The sequence below is a fragment of the Helicoverpa zea genome, chromosome 11, assembly GCF_022581195.2.
Source record: "Helicoverpa zea isolate HzStark_Cry1AcR chromosome 11, ilHelZeax1.1, whole genome shotgun sequence".
Lineage (NCBI taxonomy): Eukaryota > Metazoa > Arthropoda > Insecta > Lepidoptera > Noctuidae > Helicoverpa > Helicoverpa zea.
In genome coordinates, this window is record NC_061462.1 from 8,394,420 (window position 1) to 8,414,293 (window position 19,874).

Sequence of the window (19,874 nt, forward strand, 5' to 3'; positions counted from 1 at the left end):
GTTGGTACCTACAGGAGAATTTAAATTCCATAATCGTATAGCTTAACCCTTGTCAATTGTGACAGCGTCTAAATTAATAGTGCGTGAAGGTATTTTGCAAAATATAGACTTAATTTATGTATGGAAAGATTTATGACTAGGTACATTAGATTATTGCTTACTAAAATGATGTGTTTGTATTAAAATGCGATCATAATTTTCTAACCACAACCGTAGCTAAAAAATTGTTGATTTGTAATAGTGAAACTTACAGTTCAAGTTTTGTCTAATTTTAGGACCATAGCGAAACCTTGGACCTTACTAGTATACCTACCTAGATATTTAGGTACTTCAAGAAAGAAATCCTTTGTAAATGAAAGTCCTTACTAGATCTTAAAGCAGAAAAATATTTACCCCCACTCAACAACCCTTCAAACTAACAAGAAATGAGAACTCTATTCCAAAGCGGTATTAGCCCATAGATCTCACAAAGGAACGTTTATTGAGAGCAGCGTGCTGCGACCGAAGCCTGATGAATGATTTTCATCGCTACCGGAGCCAGGGCGGAAACTCTCAGATACCGCCCGCCCAGGGCAGCCGCTGCGCGTAAATTAACCCGCTCGCCATGCCACGTTTCCGCTTACATTTCTGTTACATTTAATGTAAAGCTGCGATTTACTGGGCCGATGACATGGTTATGATAAATGATTTTTTTTTGTTAGTATCAATTTATTTTTAAATATTTTTTTCATCGATCGCGAAAATATAAAATGAATAATCTGTAAACAATCAGAATTAATTGTCTGTTGAGTTGCAAACAAATATTAAAAGAAAAATAAAGTGATTAATATTTCTTCTTAGTTAACAAGCTAGAACCACTATCGAGTCCTTAATAGATCTGCCTTTGCTAAATATACATACTTACTTAGGTATTTTATTGTGTTCTCAGTTGTATAATGACTAGGTGACTAAAGGTGTGTGACCTTCCTTTTAACACGGTTTCCTCCAGTAGGTAAACTTAGAGAAAGGGAAACACTGATTATTCAGAATGCGTCTCGAATTATTCAATGTAGCGGGAAAACGACCGTGATAGGAATTTTAATAAACTCCATAGACACTTGCTTTCCCATTAAAATGTGTACTGTTGCTTAATTCAAACATCTTTTTCATTTTCGATTACATTTCCTTTGATATTTTTGTAACCAAAAATACCATCAATGTCTTCGAACTTTTGACTTGAAAGAAGTTAGCTGTCAGTGTTGGTAGTTCATTATAAAACATATAGATGGCGCTGTTTTAAAAATGCATAATTGAAAAAATAGATGGTGCTGTTTTAAATCAATAAAAGATTTAACTTCATAAAGTAATATTTTCATGATGATCGAATGATAAAATTTTGCTATATAATGTAAGCAGCAGCAACTAATAATTACGCTGATTGTGTTAATTGAAAATCGGTACCGCCTACTTATTGTCATAACATCTCACCCCCGCTCCTATTGTTCGTAGTATGCATGCAATGTTTGAATCACGTGTGGCAATTACAAAGGTGTCGGCGTTTGTATCTCGCCATAAATCAGCTTTGCGCGATATAACAATTAGCCGGTATGATAGCAATGTTAATTAAACGGGTATAACTCGCCACCGCAGCGCCACAAGCGGTCGAATTCGGAACTACGATGAAACATTGCGACTCTCGATTGTTCTGTATTTACCTACTAATAAATGTTTTGGGTATATTTTTTTACAGTTACAAAAATTGCAAATTAATTTGAGTATCTAAATGTAATTACTAATTCAATTAAAATTAACATTGAAATTCATACTAATATAGTCAGTTCATTAATATTAAAATTAAGTTGCATATAAAAACTGGTAGGCAGGCATAGTACTAGACTTGACTGTTATTCTATTCATTATTATGAAACAGGTTATTCGGGTTATTAGAAATAATAATTAATTTTGAAATTGCTTTAGACACTAATAAATCTATTTTGTATATTTTTTTTTGTGAAAAGTTAATTAACTTTTCCTTATACTACTTACCACATATCCACTACTAACCAATGTACGTTTAAATAAGCCACATAAGAAAACTCACAGGTATAGGTATTGTTACTCATAAAGCCTCATTATTTTCATTTTTCTTTTTTAAAAGAAAATTGTCTGGTGTTGTAGTCAGCATTATTCTATCGAATTAATTATTCCCAAATCCCACAGCACACGTTACCGAATTATGTCTAAAGAAACTCATTTTATCGACACCATCTCATTAAAGTCACTCATTTTATCGACATCATCTCATCAAAGTCACTCATTATATCGATACCTATAATCCCATCTCTATCGACACCGACACTCGTCCAGACATTTGACGTCGCCCGAACCCTGCGGAATGCCAGCCATTTTGATTGCAGACCCGTAATTGATTGCGTTCACTTTGATTAACAGATTCCAGCTTACTGTACCTCGTAATCGGTGATACGGGATCCATTTGCATCGTTTTGTATGTATGTAATATACCTAGGTAATTGAATGGATAGGTAAGGCTAAAGTCTAGGTTCAGGTCATATATTATCATTATGTCAATCTTCGCCAAATGTGTAGAGAACTATCTAAACTAAAGCACTAAAATAATTTAATACTTGCATAAGTAAATACTCTGCAGCTGAAATTCTAAGGATATTTTCATTTTAAGTCTCTAAATGGGATTTCTTAGATCGTTTCCATAGTAGTGGCTTCCTAGGATGCAATACATAAGGATCTACGCCTATTAAGGTAGGTATCGAGGATCTAGGAAAACAGTTAACAGTCATACATACTTTAACATACTTAGTATATTTCAAAGTTTTCGTAGTAAATCTTCCACTGCAATCCATCGATTCATCACCTCACCGATTTGCTCAAAGATTATCAGAATGTCGCTGTTGTTATTTATGAATTGCAAGTGATATTTATATTTCAATACAAGATTCATATCTATTCACACAATTTATTACGTACCGACATTACAAAGGTTAAGTTGTGTTTCGTTATTTATTTAAATAACAACGCAAGTCAAAACTTCCGTTGAAAGTGAACAAAGTGTGCAGAATTAATTTGTGTTATCTTTAAAAAGATAAATTAATTGCATGTTTGTTTTGTCAATAATAAGCTTTAAATGCCATGTTTTCTTCTCAATTATTACATTGAGAAAGGCAGAAAGTATAGAAAAAAATCTCCTAATTAGGACTCCTAAAGAAAGTCAATATCGATTAATCGATCATAACTGATATACGAAGTAAATAATCAAAATTAAGCAGAAGAAGCAGAAGCGCTTAGATATTACTCTACCCAAAAAATAATATAGAATTGTTTTTAATAAAAAAAACGGCTTTATTGACATTCCAATTCATCAACGACCAACCACAGATAAAAGCTGTTACCAGCTCCCAATCAACAATCTATGTCCTACCTTCTAACTACGTCGCCATTTATCATAACTATGCAAAAACTGCGTTGCTGACACTGACGTAAAACGCAGATTTTATGCGTAGCCACGGCACGACGTGACATAAATTAAATGACATGATAGTGCTAGTGCGAAACAGTAGCCATAGATAGTAATCTACTAACAGACTACAGATTATACAGAGAGATAATTGTTAAATGCTGCGTACGAGTATGAAGCAAGGCGTTTCTAATTGAACGTGTGATTATTAACGTACCTACGTAATTATGAACTGTAGTGATTGTTGCTTCATTTTTTTTTCTATTCGTCCTGTAAATAAGGAATTCCAGACCTAAATTTCACTGAGCAAGCCTTAATATGCAAATCCGCTCATTGTTTTTCGCGAAGGACCTGTCACTGTCATTGTTCAGAGTAGGAAAACAAAGTTTCCTCCTCAAAGAGTCAGTGACATTAAAGTTTCATAGCATACATAATAAGGTATAATTAAGTCACTTTTCCTGCTATTTAACCCTCCACACGTCAGTGTAAACAGTGACATACTAACGCGGTAACCACGGTATCTTCCATCCCGACGGCGTCATGAAAAATTATGGACCCACCGCGAAAATTACACAAGTTGTCTGATTAAATTTAGAAGTTGGTTGGTATAATTAGCAGGAACATAGCTATTCACTCAGGGTACGCTTAGTGGCTCGGATTTACGCCAAAGGGGGCGGTTGGGAGGAGTTTTCGTGGAAAAATGCGCCCGTTTTTCAATACAGAGAGGACTCGTAATGTCACGTCAGGGAATATGACGTGTTTAAGTGTTAATAATGGAGTCGGTTGATGATTTTTCAGGTGGAATTTAATTTTGGGACGAGTTTTTTGGGTTTGTTTTTCTTTTATAAAATAATCTACTGAGCGGAACCACTGTAGATATAAATACTGAGAGATATAATTTTGGTATCAGTAAATATTGTTTTTGGTTTTAAAGCGTAAATGAAACCATTTGATTATTCTCAAGCAGATGCAAAAAGATAATGAATGAACGAGAGAAAAACGTCAGCATCATGTTTAATTTCCTTTACGATTCCAATTGCGAAACAAGGTGTCCATCTAATTAAAGGATTAATTTAACACAACACAATAATAAGAACATCAGAGGGAGCCACCGGCAGATTAATGGTCAGCCATGTTTAATAAATGGTGCGACCACAGTGCTCCTAAGAAAGTTGCGCTGTAACTAATATGCATATGACGTGTAATTAATTTAATAAATTATCTCGTGTTGAAAAATAATGCTTTTGTTTTCAAATTTTTTGTAGCGTAAAATTAATATTGAGTTGTATTTTTGCGAATTATTATTCTGTAGATATATTCATATTAAGTAATACAGATTCGATAATAATCAATTGGAAATTTGATTACAGCATACGTTTTCGAATGTATTATATTGTAAAATAAATGATTTTAGCCGCAAATACAGCCACCTTTCTCATTTTCTCATACTCCCACTTTCAATGAATTAAAATAATGTTTCATTTAATTCCACGGTCTTAATTCAGAGCCTGTTACAGCGATACCTTCAACTATTGATACACGATACAAATCTTTAAACATTATAATTAAGATTCTCAAACGGTACCAATATCTTGACTTGGTATCGTCTGGCTTGCAAACCTGTCAAAAGCGAACAAGGCATGAATCAGCAAAATTAATGTATCAGTTACTTTCATACAAATACAATCTCAGTTGTAATTAATAATCAACAATAAAGCGCTGCAGATTCCGCCTTCGAAAATATTAAAATAACTTCAAAGCTTACGCGGCCGATGGTGACTCTAAAAAGAAAGGATTTCATAGCACAAATTAAACTGACATTCATAATGATCCTAAGAAACGGGTTATGAAAAATTCCCTTCTTGTGGCGTAGCATCTTACAGGTTTCGGTCTGGAATGTGCTCTACTTCGTCGTTTGTTCTGAAAACAAATGAGGATATTAAAAATAAAGAAATATACATTGTAAATCTACAGAAATTACTGCTATAGCATTTATGACGACTATACATTATTTGTTTGGGTTTTTTCGTGAAATTTATCACTCACCACATAGCGAAGCTTCAGCAATATTTGTGACTGTTATCGTAAACGATGACACAAGTTTTGTTTAAATCACTTTAATTACTTAATGAACAACGATTAATGTCATCGGTCCTGTCATCTAACGTCATTAGATTTTAAATTAAAAGTACCGTAAAATAGGTTTATAAAAACGTTGCTCGACCGATTCTATGTAAATCTACGTCAACAATGAGGTTTTATTGAGACAGATGGGAGCGATTTCCCGGAACTAAAAACAGTGCAATAAAACAAGGTGGAGCAACTTTTCTTGCGCACTGTCGCATTAAACCGATACAGGGTGTATAAATCAAAGTGCGTTGTTCCCACAATAGCTCTCTAATTGACAAATAGTAGAAATGATAAATACACGCGTTGGGAATTTTCCCAAAATACTCATCCTTTGATCGTGCCTTGATTAACAGCTGCCGACTTGTGGTCGCGAAATGTTATTAATTTTCTTTTTAATTTGGTCTCCAGTCTATTAGACCATGTATTTTTGTATGATTTATTGTACGACTCTTATAAAACAAGAGGAGAGATGGCCCATCGCATATTTTGCAGTTTTTACGTATGATTAAAACATTTCCGAGTGATTTACACGTTATTTCTTCAATGAAATTGCTTAAAAATATAGATCTGGTTATATTTTGGTTATTAATTCAAGATAGAGTAAATCTAGAAACATTTCATTTCAACTTTTTCGACATTTATATATCGCTAAAAGGGTCGTTAAATCATTGTTTTTATAACAGTGTTATTCATTATTAATTCTTTGGTGGTCTTATTCGAGAAAATTCGGATAAAAATATGCCAAGCTTTAGATGACTCATTCCAATCATCAGATTGTAATATATTTCTTCCCTAGACAAACTACTTAGCTTATAAAATATAGTAGATAGAACAAAACTTTTATAACAAGTCTTGCCAAAATAATCCTCTCTATTCTCACAATTATTTTTATCCCAATCTTCGAGAAGTTTAGTACAAAGTTAAACCTGTTCCCAAATTATTGTTCACGTAGTTATAACATTTAGTTAATGTCCATCTCCGATAGAACTGTCCAAGCTTTACCTAGAAACGGCACATAAACATTTTGACACACACCTAATTACAAATCCAAGTTTACTTAGAAGCAAGGGGCATGAGAACGGACCTCGACTGACTCACAAACCAGTTATTTGAGAAATAAATCAAAATGTAGACGTCCGTTATCAAATTATCAAAGGCACGTGAGACTTAATTTTCGACGTCGGTCAGTTTAAAGACGTATTCCTTGAACATTCAGGGTTGGAGATTTTTATCTTGTTCATAATTGTCGGCTAGAACATTAGCCGTACGTGCAACTCGGATCAAGCCACGACTATGAGTTACTGTTATAATTATTACACATGTTTTGTTAATGTTTTCGCCGAATTATGTTAAGTCTTACTTTGAAGTCATTTCCTTAATATGCGCACTTAACTTGCTTAATTTTCTTAATTCTGCGTGGGCTGTGTTTTGCTTCTTGTAGAGCTGCAATACCAAATCCTGTATTGAACCCAGTCTATGTGGATCTAATTGTTCGTTCTCAACTAGAATAATTATTGGTTCTCCACAACAGGCGAGATAATAACGGACAACTTGAGGCTCCATACGAAACAAGACCTTAGCGAATAAAACCTCATAAATCACTTCTCGTCTACATGCATTTACATCTATAGGGCGAGAGTTAGTTGTCGGAATGCAAATGAAAATTGAAAATTAAAAAAAAGCGAGGGTCGCGTCGCTAGGGGGCGGCGAAATCGTAAATTTAAATTGTCCAGCTCTGTACATGCAAATTTTCCGAGTAGGCATGCCTTTCAATTGTTGTACCTACGCTCAGTTCACGCTCGCTTCAAAATTAATTATCGCGTTATGTATTGTCCTTAGGATTTTCATGATTTCACATGCCATTAACAGGAAGGATAAAACCGAATCTGGAATAGCCATAAAGCGACATATTTTGAACCGATGTTACTCGTTAAGGACATGAAATATTGTTTTACTGTGTCTAATGTTTCAGTAGATAATTTTAGCAGCAGATAATAATATTACATGTTCCCATGCCAATGTTTGTTACACAACAAAACAGTAGCATCTGCAAGTAGCATATTGTCTCGGAGTCGCCGCCATCATTAACTGTCGCTAATGAGGCTTGAACTTTTGGTTTTAAATAACTTGCGCCAGCCCTCAGGGGCGGCACCACTACTGCAAGGATTTTTTACTCAGTATATGATGCTAATAAAGCTTATCGAAAATGTTGCGACGTGACTTTGTAACGTTGTTCACATATTTGAATTAAAAAATTGTAAGCATTACCTACTTCTTACAATAGCTTACCATAAATTGTAAAAAATATGACGCAACCACACGTTCGAAGTCGTCTTAACTACAGAATTATTCTTGTTTTTATTTGGTTAATTGAATTTTTTGTACGAGTATGTTGGCTGCTTGGTAAATTCTAGTAGCTGTCGTATTAAGTACGCAATAAATTCTCTATGTTAAACCAGTAGAGCGAGATTCGGCGATAACACGGTGGTTTCTGTGACACTTGTCCCTCAGCGCACAAATTAACGTCCGTGTAAAGTTATATCGTCGGGCGGCGGCGGTTGTCACTCATGCTCCATCAACTGCTGGGAAATGTCGAGGGTATGACGTCGGGTCAGCCACATGTCGATCTCGAGACGTGACACTATTCCATCTGCCGTCTCGTTTCTCAAGATCTACTTCCTACAGCCAGACAAAGACAGATTTCAAATATGAATCGCGTTTAAGAATGTGCCGCTTAGTTATCTCCAGCGAACGGGGGCCCGTATCGCAGACAGGTTGTCGCTAATAGGCGTTTTACTCGGAACATGAGGTTTTATGACTTCGTGTGTGTCCCCAGTAGGACACGTGTCAGTCTGTCAGTCAGGCCGGCAGCGGCGCGATATGCCTCTGGCGCAGATAACCGCGAGCTCGCCAATACAAACATGATCGACCGATACTCGCTTTCTTACACCTGACCATTGGAAGATTAATTATAGATTTATTAAATGCATCAATCTCTCTTTTCAGATTCGAGGAAGAATCAAATGAGGAGACACCGTCCGTCAACACCGAGCAGCTCATCAGTGAGACCGATCGCTGTCGTGTAGTGAATGGAATCCGAAGTGTTTGTGTAGTGACTAAACTGTGATAGGTAGTGTCGGCCCGAGGGGCCGAGAATCTGCAACGGAAGATACGGACGCGAGCCGCGCGGGCTGCGGGCCCGCGATGAGCGCCAACAACTGCGACAGCATGACCTACTTCTCCAACGCCTACATGCCTGACATGAGGAACGGCGGCGGCCATGAGCACCAGCAGGCGCACGCGCACTACGGTGCCGTGCCACAACAGGGCCACGAGATGGAGGGCTGCGACCAGCAGCTCAGGCCGGCGCAGCACCACTACCCCGCGCAGCCGGCGCCCGGCATGCCTTACCCCAGGTTCCCGCCTTACGACAGACTGGGGTATTACCAACAGATGGAGCAAAATGGCTACCGACCAGACAGTCCGTCTCAGATGGGGCACATGGGCCCAAAGACGGACGGGTACGGGCCCAACGGACACCAGCCACCTGCGCCAGCGGTGTACACGTCGTGTAAGCTGCAGGCGGCGGCGGCGACGGCGGGGGGCGTGCCGGGCAGCCCGCCGCTGGAGCAGGCGCAGCAGATGCCGCATCACATGCACCCGCAGCAGCACATGGTGCAGCACGGCGTGCCGCACCAGCAGCACCTCATGTACCCCGTGGACGACATGCAGCACCAGACGCAGATGCCGCCCATGCACCAGCAGTCCATGCACGCGCAACAACCGCCCCCGCAACAGCCCCCGCCAAACACCAACGCCTCGCTGCCTAGCCCATTATATCCTTGGATGCGAAGTCAATTTGGTAAGTGTTAACTTTTCATATTCCAACTAAATCTTATTCACCAGACCTGAAAGATTAATTGTCATCTAAGTGGTTTTCAATCCACCTGTTGTTGCACATTAGCAGGTTATAGTCGATGATTTGATGACGCGCTGACTAATCTTCTTAAATTAGTTATATAGTACCCTTACTTGTACAACTTGAACTGTTCTTGATTTATATTACGATGAAAACGAGAGCGAATTCCTGTGTCAACTCAGAATTTGCACAATATACATTACGTTAACTCAGGTAGCGAAAATAGATTCGACAATTTGCAAAAACACTTTCGCTCCACGTGCGCATTGATGAGAAACAATAAGTGCCAGAAACAATACCCTGCCTACTGTTCGGGGATTATTTATGAGTCGAAGAGGCATTCAAAAGGAATTTCACTTTTCATAAAATTTACAACTGCCGACACAAAAGCGCTCACCTTCTGTTTAGCTGACGCCGATCTCGAACAAAGACCCTCAAGTTGTGCTACCATCTCCTACTGTTTTTGAATTTGTCTGAAATCTAATTTATGGTGTTGCTGCCTGATTTAGGGTTTCCTTTGTAATTGGCGAAATCATTCGCAATAGAGATGCTGCTTAAAGTTTCGAATTTAGTTTTGCGTGCATATTTGCGCGGGATAGTTTGGCTACTGTCCGAAGTGTTCGGGTCCGAGTTATAATTATTTGCGAAAGTTGTGCGTCACTTTAAATAATATTACCTTCTAGTGATATTAAAGTGAGTTGAGTTAATTTGGGTAGTGAGTTTTACCGAGTCATTACATCTTGAGTGAGTGTTTGTCGATTCGTCTTCGGACGTGTCTCTTCTCAGTGTTGGTAAGCTTCCTGATGTCTATTTTCAATCTATTGGCTAACCACACAGTCAGTCGTCTGGCTAGGGACGTTCTTTATTCATTAAATGCAGTCGTAGATTGCGGAAATTCCAATGACGTGATGGCTCGATAGCATCAGTTAAATTCTATGAGCGTAGTGTCATATATGCTCCTTTATGTTTCGTTTTTCTTGTTAGAGTTAGAAGACTTCTTCTATATAATAAATTAAGGAAAATTTTGAATTTTGCCAAAGTTCGTAACTACATACAGCAAACACTGGACCTGGTAAACAAGACTAGGAATGTGGCTTATTGCAAGTGTTGGCGACTCTTAAAGGAAAATTAATTGAATATTTTCTGCATGCCAAAACCGAGACTTAATTTAACAGCACGGCAATTAACAACACAACACACAAAGCATTTTAATTCATATAAATCAAGTGATTATAAATCATATCTGATCGTGTCAGTGTATTTGCCAACTTTTATGTTCCTGCACAGCGTAGAATGTGCACCGATTTATGTCGAACTACGTACGTACTAGGACCAGAGCAGAGATGAGCATAGACAGAACATAGCTAATAGATAATCCATTTATGAAGCTTGTTCGAAAAAATATCGATACTGACTAAGTACAAGTGGTTAGTTTTGCACCCAACAACAGTTTCCATTTTGCTTTTGTTAATATGTTACACATTTATCTCCAGTGCTCTATCAATGTCTATCCACTAGGGTTGTCGGTCCAACTTCTCCAAAAACAATTAATACTAAGTGTTTGTAACCCATGTCATAACCAGTAACTGGCAGCTAAATGCCAGATAAGACGTGCCAATTTTGACTTAGTTTGTGCCAAACCTGAGTTGGCGGTCGTAGTTAATTAATTCCCAACTTCGATGCGATTTGATGAGGCAGAGACAGATTGTTACAAAGTGGTGCAAGGCATGATGCAAGCGGTGACGCCTCTCGTACGATCATTGGTTGATAATGCACTTTCATTTGTTCTTGAGAAACGGATTCTGAGAATCTTGTCTTAATTGCTTATTTATGTGAGCTATGTAGCTTCTTGAATTAATTTTCTGTTTAGTCCTCTGAATAATCCAGAGGGCTCTCTCGAATATATTTGAAGTTTTTAGAAGAAATTCCTTATCAAAATCCTAGTACTTACACTCTGAACCATGTACTTACCTACATAATTTTCTGGTTAATTAGCATCGGAAATATTGGTTGCACAACTGCAGATACACAAAGCAAAATTCCTAAACTACCAAAACCAGTCGAAGCAAAAACAAATCTGGGATATTATCTCTTAAACACCAGACGTGCCTATTTAGCATATGAAAAATATTCGGTGCTTACAGCACACGGTAGCAAATAGTCGCACTTAACCAGAAATCTCGTTAAAGCTCTTATGTTATCTACTTGAGAACGTTCCTTCATTAATTATCTTCAAATATCGGCTGCCATTTTGAAATAAAAAACCAACCAATAGGAACACCGCCTGCGTTTGTTTGAAAATAGAACGCCGTTCCGTTTGAAGCTTACGAATCATTAATCATTGACCAACTGTAGCAACGCGTACGCAATGATTATGTACTAATAGAATCTGTTGGTTTTTCCATATGACGTGTTACACGAAAAATAGTATCACGAGGATAATATTTTGAAATAAAAGCAATTTACTATAGATATTTTTGCTCAAACAAAACAACAGGAAAATCTTAATTTGGCATGACAAAGACAAACCTTAGAGTCTGATTATTCAGTTGATATATACTAATGAGATTTCATGTTCAAAACATATCACAAGCTTTACTGATAGAATTATGCGACCCATTACATTTAAAAGACAAATGATAAATCTGCAAACATTTTTCATTTTACATCAAGAGGAAGTCGATGAAGATATAAAATGAGGAATCTTGTATGACGTCAAAAGGTGGTCAGTTATTGTAAACACAATTAATTGGCTCACAGGAATGATATTTATTAGGAAATATAGTTTTGGTCTTCATGTTACATATAACATCGGATATAATGAAAAGGAACACGATGTGATTGCATATCGTTTTGATCTGGCTCTGAGATAGATACATTTGTAATACTTTTTCATTTTATTGGCGCTATTCTCCGCACTGTTGTCTTCATTCTGAAAAGCATCTACGAAATGCATTAACCAAAGCATACAAGAGCACATTAATTCCCCTAAAGCAGTAGGCGTTTCATTCAGTAAAATTCCTTTATCAACGCCACTGGACTTATTTTCTCCAGAATTCACACAAAAACACCTTTATTTCGGCGCGATTTGACGTATAGCCGTACTGACTAACGGCATAGAAAGATAGACTTACCTAGTCCGAGAGGTAGGCCGCGATAAGTCGCGGGGAATCGAGGTGGAAATGGAAATATAATGGAAATTCCCCCTCCGCGCCACCTCCCCCCTTCGCATACAATGCCGGATAGACGACTTGTTACATTTCATTGTTCAGTTATCAGGCCCGAGGCCTTTGTGAAAGCCAGATGATTGAATACAAGTATTTGTTCTCGTGCCTGCTTCTGATTTTCCCCGCTTGCCACTGAAAGCTCGAATCGTTTCGTATTAAACATAGAAATGTATAATACAATTACAAATGTGTTACAGACGGCTGTTTGTTTTTTCTCGCAAAAATCTAATAAGATTTTTCTCTTGTTATGAAAATACAGATTTACAAGACAACCTCTTGTATTGTAACAGAAAAAAGTCAATTTATAGAAATTGAAATGATTCTACGATTTTCATTTTTCTATTCAAAAGATCTACACGTATAGGGTTTTCTTCATACTTTTACAAATAACTTCATAATTATCATTAACTACTTTTCTTTCCACGCGCAAATTATATTTTCCCAACACATTACATTTTCCAGTAATTTAGTCGCCACCTCTGACAAAACCTAGTGATTTTCACAGTAAAGTACGCGATAAGTCCCATTGTCGGTACGTTTGACTTGATCGATAGCCGATTGTCGTGCAGTAACAATGACGATAAATGCCTCACTAGATTGGAGTTCAGTTTCTTTTTGTACCAAGATTTCTACTTTTCTTACGATCTTTATGCTTTCTGAAACTTCTTCGTTCTTTATGGTGGCCCTTACTTGCATGGATGGCGTCATTTTTTAAATGTTTCTTCAATGAGCTTATGAATATCAACATTTCTCATTTTCAAAGTCCTAGAAAATGTAGATATGAGACATTTTCCTGATTTACGTTAAGGGGTTTTAATTGAAATCCACACAATAAATGTCTTTTATTCTTCCATTAATTTCCAGAAAATACATGCTATGCATCATTACTTCTCTTACCCTCCAAAAACGCTAAAACGATGAAGTCAAAAATAAAAATCCGCAAATGTTATTATTTATTTAACAGGAGATGGCCCGCATTTCCCCGACTTCCCCTTGTATTTACACGTGCTATTATTTGCATAAAGATTTTTTTACTCAGTAGGGTGGAGTGGGGTATAGGGATAAAAATATATTTCTAATTCTGTTCCGTGGCGACTTTCCGGTTCGGCCCCGGTAGTGGGACGTTGACGGATAGCGTTTATACGGTTTTTTGATATTATTTTTTCGATGTCGGCTTAGAAGTCTTTCGGTTTTCGAAGTGTGAAAGAAAATATAGAGGGTGTGCTATATAAGCAGCGCTTTGCTTTTGTTTTCTTGGCTTGGCTTTGAATGGCTACTCCAAACTTGACTGAAAAGCCTTTATATGTATCATCTTCCACAATTATTCTATAATTCATAAGATACTGAAAACTACAGGATTCATTATTTTATAATCTACGTTTAGTACTTACTCTGAATATCAAGATCGAAATCTTGTTAGTGAGCTAAGTTTTGATCAACTTGAAAAAGTTAAGTGCGTACTTGTTAGTTCCAAAGTTACCTGCAAGATGGCGTTTGATCAAAGGTGTTCGATAGATGATCTTTCGTTTTATAGAAGAGATATATTTTCTTTTATAAACAGGATCAGAATCTGAATAATTCACCAACTTTACCATTGCCGAATAATATTTTAAATGTTCATATTAATTTATTCAGGTTCGTTACCTAATTATACTTATGATGAACCTATGTATTCAATGTTACGTGAGTATCTAAGAAGCTTAAAATCAGTTTTAATCAAAATCAAACAATATCCATTCATAACCACATAGATCTATAAAAACTTACCTACCTACATACTATATAAGACAAAAATATGAATATGATTACTACGGACTACAAAAAAAGTAAAAAGGCAAAAAGTTGGGAGCTTATTAAAAAACCATTACGGTCCTATAATTACATACACCCACATCGAAATACACCAATCCCATTAATATATGTCTACCGCACACATACAAAGACGACGACTCACGATTACCTTCTCACGAATAGTACGGTACTCACACATTGACGTGTTGAACGCTGTATGACGCGCTGTCAGTGTGTGCGTCAGAGTTGCCAGTTATTTAAAATACCGCTAATCGGTGGTAAAAAAATTACCACAATTTTTTCCTTTGTATTTTTTATTGCTGAAATTATTGTATCAAAAAATTTAATTAGCGTTTTAGTTTCGTTTTTTTTTGTACTTTACCTGTGGAACTACGAGTATTAAAATTTATTTAATCTCAGGTAAAATAAAATAAAAAATCACTTAGATAAAAACTAGATCTGACTAATACTAAATTGTGCTAAAAGACAAGTATGAGTAACCTGTAATTAAGATATACGTCGCGATACTTTTCTGATGTTAAACGAACATAATTACATCTTACTTTCCACCTTTAATGAATGGGTTGGTACGATTTTATCTTGTAAATTACTGCGACTAAACGCAGGCGGAGCCAACACATTACATAATTCATAATTAATGCATAATTACATAAATCTTTTAAAAACTGTTTAATAGTGAATAAACTCACAGTATTGTATTCAAGTTCCCATAATTTACATTTATGTAGGTAAAAGATAAAATTGTTAATTCTTTTTTACGGTTGTTTTTCCTATCGTGTAATAACTTAATTAAGAAAAGGTGACTAGGATTTCGTATATTAGAGGTGGTAAACAAAATTATTTGACCACATATACATAGTACCTACGTTTAATATTGTTAAAACATTCCACACTAGATTAGTAAGTAATTTATCAAGTTTCCACAATACATTCCTTCAGTTTTCAACTTGAGTTAAAGTTCACTAAATAACAAGGTGCCTTTCTTGTACCCTCTTTCGAGTTACTAAGTTCAAAGCAATAATTTCCCGAGCTACGTCCTTTTACTTCAAAAGTAAGTTGTGTCCAATTAACTGGCAACATTGTCAGAAATCGTCTTTCCCTGTTCGGTTCACTGTCTCCGTCCTTGTCTGGCTCGAGGTTAGGATAGCTTGGCCCACATTAATTAAACGTCGGGATAGAACGCCAATCAAACTTTGACCGCCGCTAAGCCGATGAAGCCGAACTTATTATGTGGTATTAAAATTCCATTTTCGAACACCAACCGCTCGAAATTGAAATGGATCCATAACATTACGGAATGATAGCCACTAATTCAATAAATACTAGCGTAGTGGCCATTAAAAGTTGAAAAACTATGAGTTATTAGTTTTTCCGGTCATAATCACCGACATAGCAAATTACAGAACTAATAGGTGGCTTGTTAGATATCGAAATTAATTCTATCATCGCTCGATAGTCATTAATGCGATATTAAGTCTGTTCATATCATTAGTTGTGTACAAAAAGCGGCGTCACATGATGCGTGCACATGTGCGAGTCGACGGTGCCACATAAATCATAAACCGTATCTTTGTACTTGTGCCGGTAGGTAGGGAGTAGCCACGTCGATGGAGGAGCGGAAAAAAGCCCCCCCGTTTCCTGCCCGGGGATCACACATGACCGGCCTGTCTATCTGCCAGACCCGTGTCAAATATTCTCTGGAGCGGAGATCGCCCCCCACCCGGCTTACGGGGGCAGGGGAAGCCCCCTGGGGCACGCTGTCCCGTGGCGAAGCTCATCTTGGAGCCCTAATGCGTTTCGCGCTCGGCATTATGTTGAGATGAATTTTTAGGCTGCCGGAGATCACTACTTGTTTTTGTTATGTTCTCTTACAAAAGGTACTTAAGTATCTTGCCATACATTATCAACAGAACCTTTAATATCGACGCAAAACAGAATGATTGAATATTTTCTTTTTCATTAAGATTTTCGCTTTCACAGGGCGGAGTTGAAAAATCACCACCCCGCACCTTTCATAACTTTTCACTTCGTGATCCAACGCAATTACTCATTTTCTATCGCCATCTCAAATATTCATTCGTGCTTTTCCTGCTGCAAATTATAGTAATGGCCCGAACAAAACTGGTAATTAGCCCCCCACGTGTAACGGGGCAGTCATTTTTATAAAAGCTTCAGGTCATTACATTTCAATTTTTCATGTTTCTCAAAACATAGTACTCAAATACTTAATTGATGAGTTTAATTTTGGTAATGGGAGCTTTGGAACTTGTATAGGTAGGTATATCTACTATATGAAGAGACCGTATCGTGGCATGATTTGATTGTTTCGCGTGTTCATGGCTACGTATAGATAGACGAACAGTAGGTAGATGTGTGTCGGTATAGAGGTCGGGTAGGATGTCGCGTCGACAGGCGGAGCCGGGCACAGAACAAAGCTGTGCGAGCCTAACAAAGACGTCACCGGCCGTGGCTGCGACGCGGAGTTATGGCACCCATTGTGCGCAACAATACCCAACAAACGAGTTTGTATAAGCTATTAGGTACGCGCATTAATATATATTTTTTGTTCGCCCGAAAATTTAGCATTCCATTACGAGGGAGAGAAATGAAACGCCCGCCGCATGAATTATATTAAAATATATTTGAATATTTCATTTGACACCTTTTTTGCGGGTGGTATTTCGTTCAATCCCGGGCGGGGAGCGCGTAATTTTTAGCATACACCAAAGCTAAATTTTCGGTGAATAACATTCCATTTCGGATGCGAAACACGACGGGTATCAGCGTCAACACAACACTGACTGATGGCTGTGTGTTCACGTTATAAATTCTTTTTGAGATCCGCTCGGATTTGTGATGAAGCCTTTCCGCTGTATGTAGATGTACATTCCGTTATGATTTTTATTAATTCTTTTATAAACTTTGCTATTTGTAGCGAGGGATTACGTCTGCTCGTCTTATCATCATTTGACAACTCAACAGAATCAATACACAGGCACCAACTTCTATCACATAACATCACGCTATGTACTAACACAAAAGTCATTAGGCTACCATTTCAACATAAAACACAGTCAATCTTCAGTACATAATCTAGCGGCCGCCCAAACCACGACAATGATTAATGATTGATCAAAACTCGTAAGGCAGCCATCTTGGATTTTTTGTCATGCTTCAATCATTACAATGTGTAGGACTCGTCAGCAATTTTATGGTAACTTAATAGCTTCAGGAGAAGAAACTTATTTATAGGTATATCAAATTAAAATAAGTAATTTTATTTATGTATTGAAAAAGCATATACACTAATTCGAGAAAGCGAAAAAAATATACTTAACTTCGAAAACGTAGTGCCATTAGAACATTCCCCAAAATTGTATATACATTTTAGTAAGTAATACCTACTCGCATGTAGGGTTAAATATGTAGGCTCACGACACATTAATCATGCATGAGGTACTCGTAATAATTATAATGTCGCGTGTTTTGTCATCCATCGCATTTCGGCCGTGGATTTTATCAATGTACAACAAATTGTGTTCATGTCATTAGTATACCAATGTCGCTTTTACAATACCATTGCCGTTTTAATGCTAATCGATGTTATTTACGATATACAACGCGTATTTGGAAACCAATTGTATTTAAAAAAAGATATAGGTTTTCGCCTTTTACATCAAAACGAACTATAGTTACTATTTCAGTGAGCTTGGTGAAGACGGTGTCTGCTTGAGACTGTTGAAACTCTCTAGAATTATATGTAGATATGTTTGCTATGTGACGAAAAGTATTGAGTTTCATAGTAAGTACAGTTTGTAAGTTAATCACATGGCCATGTAAATGCTGATGGTTACATGCATAAATTAGTAAATGTTGGGTTCACTTTCGAGCAACACTGTAATGTCTACGGTCATTCAACTTTGTTCCAATCCCCAATAAGAGAATTACACGTGAACTCTTATCAGATCGCAGAGTAAGAACTTTACAACTTCGAAAGAGTATTTTATTAATTGTTGGGCACCATGCAATTTTGATTGATACTGTTGCCAAGACGCTTAGTCTTCGTGCCACCAATAAGGGTAGGAAGATTTATATCCCCTAAATAGTGCTTAAAACCTTCGGCGTCTTAAAAGACGAACAATCAGCACTACGACATTTATTTATTTTTATACGATTGCTGTATCAATTAAACACTATAAACATGGATCGACCGTCGGTATAGTTGTTGGAAACCAGCAATTTTATTTACGACGTGTAAGCGTTTAAGAGAAATTGCATTAATCTGAATACCCGTTTGATATCATGTACGATGTTGCAATACACTGAGTGATTTCGATATACCTATAGGGCATAACAAACAATTGTTTATAAAGCATTTTGAGTTCAGTCACGTTGAATATAGAGTCAGGATTCGATTGGTTTTCGTCGCCCAAATATAGCGCTGGCGTGGAGTCGAAATGTATGAAATTGTAGGACATGAATTATGGATTGTCGATATCGCTTCAAGCTGTTGCTGTATTTTTTTCGTGTTCCTGTGGCGATACCGCAACGAATTAAATTAAAAGCTCTTTTCACTTGTCATCCCTTGATGAATTTGGTATTTAGGCTCGCACGCTTGGCCTGTTATTATTTTTTTACTCGCGGTTGCGGAAAATGTTTGGGACTATTTCATTACGACACTGACATTGAGAGAGGTTGGTGTTAAACTCCTAAAACAATTATGGGATCAGTCTATTGTCGACAATATCATCACTTTTTTGGATTCAGCATTCCAAATATTGGTTATTGGAAATTCTTTTCAGTCTATTAGTAAGTCTGTTTATTTCCACAAAATCTTAGTTCTATTCAGTTGCAGGGTCTTTGTATCGTTACATGTTATTATCTGGTAGCATTTTCCTCACCTCTCTTCCTAGTGTCGAAATAACAATGTTTACGAGTTAACTGCGGTTCTCATAGTTGTTGAAACACCTGCTTAAACCGCAGAATCTATTGTACCAAATTGTTGCAGTTGCCAAAGTTTTGCATACAATTTCCATATCTGTACCAATATTTTGTTTGATTCGTAAAGTAATTTAGTCAAATAAATCGGACCAATTTTCAATAGATGTAGTTACTCAAAATCGTAACGGTTGGTATAGTATAATAATGCCATTTATCATCAATTCTATACGTATACAAAGGAGTATACATCTCAATTCAGTTTAGGCTGGTTACAACCGGTTTGCGGCAGCTGACCGCATTTTTCGACCCTTTACCTTTGAACACGCAACGCAGTAATCAGTACAAATGCGATGTGAGATAGCGCACGCCTTTCAAT

At 37.1% G+C, this 19,874-nt stretch overlaps 1 protein-coding gene across 5 annotated transcripts in view; it reads left to right on the plus strand.

The window, feature by feature from the left end:
- LOC124634409 (homeotic protein antennapedia) overlaps positions 1 to 19,874 on the plus strand; it is a 166,948-nt gene that overhangs the window by 141,462 nt on the left and 5,612 nt on the right. For all 5 annotated transcript variants that reach the window (XM_047169983.1, XM_047169982.1, XM_047169984.1 and 2 more), the window contains one exon: positions 8,606 to 9,461. In XM_047169983.1, coding sequence (XP_047025939.1) covers positions 8,804 to 9,461 — 658 coding nt within the window. In that variant the 5' untranslated portion in view covers positions 8,606 to 8,803. The remainder of the gene's footprint in view (positions 1 to 8,605; positions 9,462 to 19,874) is intronic.